At 36.9% G+C, this 12,360-nt stretch overlaps 1 protein-coding gene across 4 annotated transcripts in view; it reads right to left on the bottom strand.

The window, feature by feature from the left end:
• LOC121407806 (cystine/glutamate transporter-like) overlaps positions 1-12,360 on the bottom strand; it is a 42,174-nt gene that overhangs the window by 19,072 nt on the left and 10,742 nt on the right. For all 4 annotated transcript variants that reach the window (XM_041599018.1, XM_041599019.1, XM_041599020.1 and 1 more), the window contains exons 3-4: positions 5,326-5,650; positions 3,213-3,338 (exon numbers count right to left, since the gene is read on the bottom strand). In XM_041599018.1, coding sequence (XP_041454952.1) covers positions 3,213-3,338; positions 5,326-5,650 — 451 coding nt within the window. The remainder of the gene's footprint in view (positions 1-3,212; positions 3,339-5,325; positions 5,651-12,360) is intronic.

Below are 12,360 nucleotides of genomic sequence, written 5' to 3'. Positions count from 1 at the left end.
CTCTACTATGCAGGCAAGACAAAAACCAATAGGGGAAAACATGAAGATGTGATCGCGAATTTTGCGGGAATCTTTGGGCCACGCCGAGACATTCTCACTGTTAGATCGACTCCCTGGTTAGATTGCCGTTCCACATTTTTCCGCCATAGTTTTTAGTGACGGATACAATAACGAGCTAAAAGGCGGATGCACGAGTACTGGGTGTTTCTAAAAAAAGGTAACCGAAGTTTAAAGGTCAGCTACATCAAGAATACATGATTTATTCCTGTAATTTCAATATTACATAATCGAGTAACTCATCAACTTTAATTTGAAACCTTGCTGACGTCACAATTGTCACGGGTCAGAGTTATGGTCCATCGAAGGTGAAGTGTACAAAACCTACTTTTTCCAAGTGTTTTTTTTTTTGTTTTTTTACAAGCAAGGAACCCACTTTGTTGTAAGGTTTTAGTTTTCCCCTGCAAATTTCAATGAAACTTACCCTTCTGATAACTATTTTTTGCGAGTGAATATTCCATAACTTGTGTCTAGCTGTAATTTTGGTTGAGCACATCCCTGGTGACTTACTAGCACATATTTAGCATAATGTATTTTCCATCACATTTATACGATGCAATGACTAGAAGAGCAATGCAAGACATGTTATGCAGCGTCGACAAGGGAAGTACTGTGAAAACGTTGAAGGTGTTGGTACAATTAAAGGTAGGTATGAAAAACATGTTCAACAGAGATTGAAGCTAGGCAGTTGATACATAAATGCCAGTCACTCACAAAAAGTTTACAGAGGTAGCATTTCACTCAAATATGAAAGGAAAACTCTGATGAAACCAAAATTTTACAACAAAGTGGGTTTCGTGCATGTAGATTATAACTCAAACTTGGAAAAAGTAGGTTTGTACCCTTCGCCTTTGATGTACCATGACTCTGTGACCCGTGACAGTTGTGACGCAAGAAAGGTGTCAAATCAAAGTTGACGAGTTACTCAGTAACGTAAAATAGAAATAACAAGCATAACTTATGAAATTTTGATATAGCTAACCTTTGAACTTCGGTTACCTTTTTTTTTAGAAACACCACTCTAGAATGAGGAATCAGCGGTACAATATATTTTTACTATTTTAGGTCTTTAATCACTTTAATATCGGTAGTAAAACTCGTTCGATCTATGCCATCGGATTGTGCGGAAGGTCCCGTGAAGGTAACCTTCAAAAGGTGACTTTCAACGGGACAAAAGTAAAGTGATCATTCCATGCCCCGCAGACGTGATTTCTTCAACTATCTATCTGCTAAATGTTTAGCATTGATTTCATCAATATCATTTTTTTTTAGTCCGACCGTGATCCCGGCGTGGCCGCCAACATCTATAAAAACTCCGAAATCTTCCCATCATCACACGTATCTCTAAGAATCTCGTAACTAGAAGTTACGAGATAAAATTTGATATAATTCGTTCCTCCTAAATAATTTTGGCTCCTTTTGAACTTGTTTCGACGCTTTCGCCCTTTAAACAGTTGATAAATTCTTTCCAAACTCTTTTATAAGACAGTGGTAACTTTCAATAGAAGATAACACTAGACACTCCGATATAAAAGAGAGATATATGGAATGAATCGGGTATAAATGGGTTCTCTATTTTACTATCTTTTTTCCCGTTTTTTGCATGTTACAAAAGGGTGGGGCTATAATGACCGCTGTCTCCATTCCTCCGGATGTACGGGTGTGTTTTAATATTCCTTTTTTTGTTCTCTATTGCTGTATTATATTCTCGAAGTTCTTTCAGTGAATTGGAAAAAGGTATGGATCAATTGAATTGATTTATAAATTGATGTATATAATTTCATACATTTTTAATGTATGTATTATTTATTAAGTTATTATGATGCAATATTTATGATGTTATGACATTTACGAAGTCATTTTATTTTATATTGACTGGAAAAACAAAATTAGTGATGCACAGTAATATCAGTTACTTTCACCGATTAGCCGACTTCACCTCTTGCCTTTCTTATACAAATTTTGATACAAAATACTGCCTCTCGGTCTGACACGAATAATGGATCTGTCTACCTGATTACACTTATCTCTGCTCTATTTTTTTTAATCCTAGATTGACTAGACGAAGTGCCAAGATGTCTTTGCAGATCGATTACTACGGCAGCTAAAACAACAGACTTCCATTACGACTGCTCTAATTATATTTCAATTGCCCAAATAAGGAGCGGAATCCTTGCAGAACAGGCGTTTTCCTTCCTCCATTCTTTCTGTCGCAGAAAAAAATAACGCAGGGTTGGATAATAAAATCCAGATTCTTTGCCCGAAAGCATGGAATATTGCGATGAAACGATCACTGTCGCAGAAAAAAATAACGCAAGTTTGGATTATAAAAGCCAGATTCTTTGCCCGAAAGCATGGAATATTGGGATGAAACGATCACTTTCATACCACGACTAAAAAAATCGTTACATTATCAGAGTTTGGTAAAATTCATTCAAGAAATTATTTGCCACAATAATATACAAAACAGAGCGGGCGATCACCATCAATAATAAACGTCTTTTGTAAAGAAATGTAACGGGTAGACTTAAAAAAACCTCGAATATGATGAACCAAGTAAAAAATAAACATTCCAAGCTTTATTTTGAGAGAGAGGGGCGAGATGCGGCAGTTGCCTCTGCATCTTGAGAAATGATCGATCTCCACAATAACAATATGTACATCAGTCCTTTTAAATGGATGGTTTTAAGAGTCAAGTATTCCATCATTAAATTGTGATGATCAACTTCCTATTTTATAGGATTCATGTTTCAAGTTTGTCTTGAAACAATGTAACAAGGTCATGGATCAAAGCCTTGTATAGCAGGTTATACTTTGCGAATCTGATATCTCAAGTTACAAAATATCCAAATAAACTAATGATATATAGAACAAGAAATTAGAAATCTATTTAGAATACTGACACATTCAATCATTTTTATCTGGGAGAGATATTCCAAATGTATCTCGTTTGACGCCAATACTACGTTCTAATACGTGATACCAGAATATTTTTATATGAAGGCGGAAGGTGACACCCCCCCGCCAAAAAAGTTTCAATCATAGAGGGCATTTGTCATTAATTGCCCCCCCCCCCAAAAAAAAAAAAAGGGGGAGGGGCTAATACTACCCCTGGTAAAAGGATCGGAACAAAGAATGGCGATGGCAATACTAACCTCTGCAAAGCTGGACGACACCACCAAGGATAATAATCACCAAACCCGATACCTTAGCTGCGGTAAAGAACACCTGAACCCGGGTCGTCCATCGAACACTCACGCAGTTGAGATAGTAAATCGCACCTGTTAAATGGAATCGGTACGATATCAAGACACAATCGAGTGGTGGAATGGTGAGGTAGAAGGGCGTGGTGGGTTTGATGAGGTCGAAGGGTGCAATGTGGTAGATGGAAGATGGGTGTGACGCAGGGGTGAAGGGTGTGGTGTTTCAAATGGGGGTTTTGTTGAGTGAGAATGAAATGAGTGTAGTAGTATGGTAGAAGTGTCTGATAGAGGGGTGTTCTGGTAGGGCATTGAGATTTTTTTTTTTTTTGGGGGGGGGGGCTTTTACAATGAAAAAAAACAATCGGAGGGATCACCACTGGACATAAATCAAGGATTGTGGATATATAACGTGGGACATGGGCAGATGCATGGAGGTTAATTTTAACAAGTAAACTAAATAGGAGTTTGCGTAACTATTTTGGTGAAAAGTAATATCAGGAAGCAATACAGGAAAGGCATTGCAAAACAATAGGAAGATGGACAACCAATGAGATCGCCATGAATGAAATTTAAATATCAGCGTGTTGGAGATTCAATGCAGGGAAGGTCACATTTAAGGGTCAAGGGTCAAATCAATGAGCGAAGTTGAACGGTGATTCACGTGCAGATCGTGTGGGGAGAACTAAGGTCAAAATGATATAACATGGTTAAAAGGATAGTGGGAGGGCCTGTTTCATGAAAGTTGTCAGCACTGAGAAGTTGTCTTTCTCCGACAGATACCATATTAACAAACAGTCAGAGGCAAATGCCTCTCAGCCAATCAAAACCAAGGATTTCAGTGTCAGCGCTGACAAGTCAGTGCTGACTCTCATTGAACGCCCCCAGATGGTTACCACAAATTGCAGGATCACAGACAAGGGTGTACTGCGGTCCACGAAAGTTGTTGGCTCTGACTACTTTGACGATTTCAGTAAAATCCTTGGTAACTGTCCAGAAAATGACAACTTGCCGGTGCAGACAATTTTTAATGAAAGGCCCATCGAAGGAGCATTTCATAGAGCAAACAGTTATTTTCATCATTTTGTTCTGAGTCAACCCGGGACAAAGATGTCGGGAGCTTATAAAACGTAGTAGTTGGGGAAAATCGCGAATTATCTATTTCATGAAATATTTCCCTGATTAGATGAATCAGTGGCTAAAACTCAAAGCCTCTTTCAATGATTCACTGTACTTCCTCTTGTCATGTTATCATTCTATCCATCCAAGCATATAAATGATTCATCATTCATGGTTTCTCCACGGTCCATCAATCATAACATATGGATTACATTACAAGCGACAGGTCTTTACAAAATCTAGTAAAAACCTTTACTACATTGAAATTAAAATGACAAGTTAGAGAGCGACTTATAGGTACCTTGGTTACATTTGCTCTACGGCGGCCGTACGGCGAGTCGAAAACCGGCGTTTAACAGTTTTTTTTTGTCCAACTACATACAGGTGGGTTGCATTAAAATTGATAAAACGGCCGTTTTCGATTCGCTGTACGGCCGCCGTAGAGCAAAGGTGACCGAGGTACGCCACAAACGTGTTTTCATTATAGGGACTTTTCGCACAGCCACGCGGAATGAACCCTACAACGCACCAATTCCTTTGAAAATGCAAGTCAAATCGCAATGAAGTTTTTGTTAGCAGTTTCGTCGTGATTCTAGACAAACGACATATATGCAATTTTTCGTCAGCTCAGAATCGTCGAACAAACTGGACCCGTTGCATAAAAGTTACTGCTGTGGTAACTTTGCCATCTAATCGTAACTATCATGATAACGATGATCAACAACCAATCAAAATCAAGGATTCCATGCAAGTTACCAATAGATGGCAAAGTTACCATAATGGTATTTTTTTATGCAAAGGGGCCGCACGCGTCGCCGTGCGGAAAGTCCCTAAATGTCAAGTAAAAAATATACTTGTCCTATCCAAAGTTTCTTTCATGATGTGATTATGAAAAAGCAATTTTTTAGCAAATGTTCCCCGTGTCTATTTGAAATGTCGGATAACGTACAAAGAATGACAATGGTAAAAAGCTGGATGGCCGCTTGTGGAAGGTCATCGCAGTTGGCCAAGAACGGGCTGACGAGGTACTGAGACGCGATGAGGATGATGATGGCGTATTCGCCGGGGTAGCTGATGAACAGGCTCATCCACATCCGGATGAAAGCCACGAACGGACCCCATGCTTGAAGAATGTAGGCGAAGTCGCCCCCGGACAACGGGATGGTGGTCGAGAGCTCCACGAAGCACAGGGCTCCGAGGCTGGAGAAGAGACCGCATATGATCCAGGCGAGGAAAGAGTAGCCGATGACACCGTCTGTGTATACTAGAATGACCTGTAAATACATGTAAAGAAATCGAATTTAATTGGTAGCAAACTGCGAGGCTTTGAAAGATTTATATTTATTTCTCTCGGGCTATAAACGGGATGCACTTTGAATTATAAAGACACCTATTTCGACGGAATTAAAAGCATTTGTTAGCTTTATTTTAGAATTTTTCATTTTTTTATAATTCATGGAATGATGTTCTTGCGCATATCAGATTACAAGGGCGGATCCAGCATTCGCCAATAGGGGGGGGCGGAAATTTTTTTCAGCCACATTTTCGCCGATCGGCCGCTGTTGACTTTTGTCTTCATGGACGGAAATCTGTCCCGAAAGGTAGGGGGAACAGGGGCTTTTTTTGGGGGGGGAATTCATGTATTTTTTTTCCTAAAATGACATTTTGGGCAATGTTTGTTATCCTGAAAAAAGATGTATATACAACTAAATATTTACTACGACCGCAAAGTGCGAGCAGAGGCTAACTGATGGAAAAGGTACCTGTTAGAGACTACTTGTAATTAGCCATGAAGACGTTACATATTTCAACAATCAAATAATGCGTGCGCGAAGCGCGAGCTGAAATTTTTCCTCAAGACTGGAAATTCTAAGCACTTCTTGTAACTTAAACATATTGGTATATAATTAAATAATTGATGCGAACGCGAAGCGCGAGCGAAAAGTTTTGAGATTTAGACCTGGGAACGAGACACTCTTTCATGTTTTGTAAATCATAAAAAGGATGAGTAATTAGGGGTCTTTCTTACACCCGGTTCTTACATTAATAAAGCGAGTGCAAAATGCAGCCAGAAAATGTTTGTATATTATGTTTAATTTGAATTGATCGAAAGGGTACTTGTTAAGGACTGCTTGCGCTTAGCCATGAAGACGTTACATATTTCAAAAATCAATGCTGGTGCGAATCGCCATTTGACATTTTTAAAAAAAGATTCGAAAATTTTAATCAAATTTTGAAATCGTGAATGCAGGGTAGCTATATAACTAAACAATTGATGCAAGCGTATAGCATGAGCAGAAAAATTCTAGGTTTAGACCTAAAAACGGGACACTCTACTCATGTTTTGCAAATCATGAAAAGGGTGAGTAATAGGGGATCTTTCTACATTAATAATGCGAGCACAACGCGCGAGCAGAAAATTCTTGATATTGTGATCTGAAACTGGATAATGATTTAAATAGAGAACAAATTGAATATCTGAATAAACATGAGCGTGTTTCAGATTACGACCTAGAATCTCGGCATTTTACAAATCTACAAGCGAGCGCTAGGCGCGAGCTTAAACTATTTGATATTTCGATCTGAAAACAAGAGTCAATTTCAACTATATATTTCAAGCACTTTGTAGGAAAATTGTGAGGTGGATATGGATCACACTTAATAAAGAGCTGATATTTGTCATTATTATTTGAGTTTTGACATAGGATAAGGACATCCTTAGGACAAGTCATATGAAAATGATGACTATCTTCCTATTCCTCTTGCTAAGCGCGAGATGAAACAAAAGGGACAATTTAATCATTAAATTGATATATTTTTTGCAGGAGTTTCTGCATTTATTGTAAAGTCAAAATAAATTTTATAATACATAAAACATAATCGTAATATGATATGAAAGTACATTGTAAGGTGACAGATTTATAGTAGTATCATAACAAAATTTAGACATATTAAAGGATAAGACAAAGTAATGAAGAAAAAAAAATGCAATGGCAAACTATATAAGCAAAAAGTGCTTGAGCAATAGCAGCCAAAGGGGGAAAGCGCTACATGGAAACCTAATATTTTATAGGTCCGGGTCTGGAAGAAAATTATATCTTACTTTATTAATGCATAATGCGGGCGGGAAATCTGATGATATTATGGCCTGAAACCTGGACATTTCAAGCATTTTTGTAATTAGGAATAGAATGCATCAGTTAAAATATTTTTAACCATCAATGCGAGCGCAAATCGCGAGCCAAAATCTTTGATAAACTGTCATGAAAATCAATATTGAGACATACATAAATCGCCAATCAAAATGCGAGTAGCACTATCTGCTACGTTTTGACAATCAGACTTGAAAAGGGATATTTTCAAACTAAATAATAGATACTGAAAAAATCGAATTTTGCAAGCGCTCAGTGCGAGTAGAAAATGTCAATTCAGACCATAAAGCTGTAACTTTTACAGATCACACAAAATAATGAAAGTTCTATTTCTGAGGTGAAATGTATAATGTATATTGACTTCCAAACATGATATTTAAGCTCCATATAGAAAAATCACAGGCAATGCGAGCGCGAAGCGCGAGCGAAATTTTTATATAGTGACATGAAAGATTCTTTTTATTTTCCAAGTTTACCCCTCATTTTATTTTATTCACTCGGCATGGAAAATTTGACAAGCAAAAAAAAGAAAGGTTTTCACCAAAAATGTAAGGAAATTTAGTCCAAAATACATGTATTATTTCGAATGTGAATGTTGCATTTTTCTCCATCATCATAGACCAAAAATAGTAGGGGGACATTTAATATTGTGTTCCCCCTTCTATTTTGGTAGGGGGGACACGTCCCCCTTGGGATTTCCGCCCATGTCTTTGAAGTGGTAGTCCTAATAGTCACTTCTTAGCTTTATTCCTATAAATCAACATAAATATAATCTCATAAGCCTTATTCAATTTTTTTTGTCCTAAAATTTGAACATTCTGGGCAATGTTTGTGATCCTGAACAATATGTGTATGCAACTAAATAATTACAAAGGATCTTGTAAGGACTGCTTGTAGTTAGCCACGAAGACGTTACGTATTTCAACAATCAAATAATGCGAGCGAAAAAATTTCATATAGTGACATGAAATATTTTTTATTCTAGTTAAGTCTTCCCCTCAACTTTTGTCTTCCTCCTATGATTCCCCTTCTTTTTCTCCTCTCTTTTCCCTTCTTTTTCTTTTTTTTCTTCCCCCTTTTTTGCTCCGTCAATAGGGGGGGCCTCGGCCCCCAATGAACCTGCTTATATGCATTACATGTATGTCATAACTGCAGCACTGCAGCATTTTCCCAGTAATTGCAGTAATGGCAAGAATAAATGTAACACAATGCTTGTAATGTTTAATCTATCAGCATACATGTGTGAGTAGGCAAGTGAAAATGGATATTTCGATGGAGGCACATTTCCCATTCCATTTGCACTTACATTGGTGGAAATACATTGCACTTTGGTAATAAACTATGAAAAAAAACCGAACCTGTGGCGATGAGGATAGGCAAATGCAAAAGCAGAAATTCAGAAGATCAATCTAATGATTTTAATTTCAAAATTATTTACATGAAGCAGTCGTAAGTGCCGAAAACATTTCTTCTGAATAAAAGCTTCACAGGGTCGAATGTGATCCAAAACGGACCATGTTTTGAAATAATGCATCATACGTGTCATAACAGAGTAATATCACGTGATGTACCCCACATCACCCCAAGAAATCCTAACATTTCATCCCCGATCTCCACTTCATCATTGAGTTTTACGTTTGCTCTCATAACGGGGTCCCGTTTCATAAAGTTTAATACTAACAAATGCACATTATTTTTCTAACAAACGTACTGTCAGCCAACCAGATTGAAGGATTTCAGTAGCTTTTAACTGCTATTGCAAATTGCTTGTTATAAAAAGTTTCATGAAACGGGCCCCAGATCTATCATGAACCAACTTTCTTTTGTACAGGGCAGGAAAGGGTTCGTCTGACCCTCGATAAGCGAGGTCATCGGAGCAGACGATCATCTTTGCCAGAGAATGCTTGGACAAGAATATCGATTATATTCTGGCGCGCATAACAATTATGATCCCCCGATATGGGTACGTCTGCTTTGTTCCTACTTCAATAGATGGGCACCCGAGTTGGAGTTACGTTTCTGGCTACTTTCCAAAATATTTCAGATGTACAATGAACTTTTTAAAAAGTCTTTCACACAAGCGACGTCTTTAATCACCATGAAAATTGTCTCTCTTTTTTTTTTTAATCATATTCTATTTTTTATTCCATTTTCTATTATCAAACATTCCATTAATCTACACATACATTGAGTAACTGAAAAGTGATGAGTTGTGAAAATTCAGGGTGGTAAAGGTTGATGGCAAGCTTTCAACCCCCCAAAATCACATTTTGAAAATGTTCACGTTGTCAATCATTGCAAAATATGATTGGACTTCATACAAGTTCCTACCACTTTTCCGTTTTTCTGTATAGGATATTGTTCAAAGATATGTGACTATTATTATACGTGGTGACCTTAGATGTAGTGAACCTATAACCTATCAAGATCTAGGACATTGTAAGGAATACCGGGCCAAGCCCCCACCATACCCACTCCGGCCTATAAACAAGGATATATCGTTGTCTCAAATGTTCAGAGGCTTTATAAGTAATGCATGTTTGACCCTCTCCATAATCACCCCCCCCCCCCCTCCTCCTTCCAACCGTCTCATACCACACATATAATCTGAATTTATTCCACATTTACTTTGTCTAAAGTTTCGCTTGATTATTTTTTTTCTTTTGATTTTGGTTACGTTTGATAATATTGTAACGGTATGAAGAATTTGTCATTGCAAGTGATGCCTTGACCGAGAACTACACACAGTTATCGACCCCATGCCAAGCCCCCTTCATCCCCACATAGCATGAATATATTAACACATTATTTTTGTAGTAGTTGGCCCGTGTTCAAGTGCGTCACTGTAACGACACGAGGTGATATTACATATTACATACACACGGGATTCCCATCTATTGCACTTGTATCACATGTAAGTAGTTATCTCATCGAATTTGTTTATAACGAGCACGACACAGACCTATATTTTTATAGATTAAGGCAAACATAAGGATGCCTGGAGGATCGACATCCATTTGTTTAAAAGGTAGACAAGAATCACAAAAAAGACCAATATATTATAAGTATCATCTTGAGCATCAAAATATATTTCATCTTTCTTTTGAGGAATTTTTGATATGCGTTTATTAGCCACACTTTGCTTTTCAATTTTAAAATTGACAGAAACTTAAAGGTCAAGTCCACCTCAGAAAAATGTTAAATTGAATCAATAGAGAAAAATCAGACAAGCACAATGCTGAAAATTTCATCAAAATCGGATGTTAAATAAGAAAGTTATGACATTTCAAAGTTTCGCTTATTTTCAACAAAATAGTTATATGAACAAGCCAGTTACATCTAAATGAGAAAGTCGATGATGTCACTCACACACTATTTCTTTTGTTTTTTATTGTTTGAATTATACAATATTTAAATTTTTACGAATTTGACAATTAGGACCTCGTTGCCTGAAAAACAAAATGTTAAAATAATGGAATTCCACGTGATTAGGGAGGAATGAAACTTCATTTTACATGACAATGACGAGAAAATCCAAATGTTTCATATTTCATATAATAAAATACAAAAGAAATAGTGAGTGAGTGATGTCATCAACTCTCTCATTTGGATGTAACTGGCTCGTTCATATAACTATTTTGTTGAAAATAAGCGAAATTTAAAATGCCATAACTTTCTTATTTTACATCCGATTTTGATGAAATTTTCAGTGTTGTACTTGTTAAATTTTTGTCTTTTTATTCAAATCAAGTTTTTGTTGGGGTGGACTTGTCCTTTAATAGATTATTTTTTACATCCACAAATTCTCATCTGGGTATACTGATTATACTCAATGTTACGGCCAAGGTGGTACAATAACCTTTTTAAAAAATTATTTTCCATACAAGCACGATAATTTTTTTTTACCAGAATGTCATTCGTTTCTATGCGAACGTCAAAAGTCATGTAAACAATCGACATGAAAAGTTCGATGAACCAACCGGTCCCCCGATGCTCGTATTGCAATTAAAGACGGTAAAGAGAATTAAAAGAAAGTACTAAGTCATTTGTATGAATGTTTAGGTCTTAATCGTAATAGTACATAATATGTGTACTCACTCCCTTCGCAAAAAAAGAACTTTTGAAGGTTATTCTTCATAATTTAGATTCAGGGTCAATTATCGAGGTCATTTCTCGTGGTAACGTCCCCGTGGAACAATAGCATGGATGAGCTCAGTGTGGGGAAATTGAATTAGATGATCGCGAGGCATCACGCAACAAATGTTTCCAACATCTCAGCAAAAAAAAAAAACAGGCACTCAAGCAAACAAAACATGATCCATATGCCTCAGACAGACATAACTAAAAAACCGGTCTATACCAGAACTTTCCGGATAAGATTGCCCTACCGCTTTTTTATCTTGTTAGTTTCTTCCAATGAACTTGAATTCCACTTTGCGATCACGTTTATAAACATATTTAATCTCGAGTTTCATGAAAAATATATCACATGAACATCGTCTGGGTGCAAGATTTAGTAGATGGTCTCAGTATAAGTTTCAAAAACACAAATTTTCTAGTATAAAAACAGGCATGAGTTGTCAGATAATATTTTGCAAACGTTATCTTTACTCAAATATCTTCCATATTCCATGACCTCGGTTTAAAAAAAAATGCTTTCTTGCTGAAGGATGTAGACCAGGCGAATTTCAAACCTTAAAGCATTATTGTCTTTGTAAACAGCATCTAATTATTTCATTTATATTGTCAAATTTTTTTATCAAACGAGTTCAGACTCATCGGAAAACTACATTTCCGAACAAAAACTAGTGACAGTGTCAAAACTTTTTTGT

This window comes from Lytechinus variegatus, chromosome 2 (genome assembly GCF_018143015.1).
Source record: "Lytechinus variegatus isolate NC3 chromosome 2, Lvar_3.0, whole genome shotgun sequence".
NCBI lineage: Eukaryota > Metazoa > Echinodermata > Echinoidea > Temnopleuroida > Toxopneustidae > Lytechinus > Lytechinus variegatus.
Note: the sequence above shows the minus strand (reverse complement) of the source record. Positions and strands in the feature narration are given on the sequence as shown.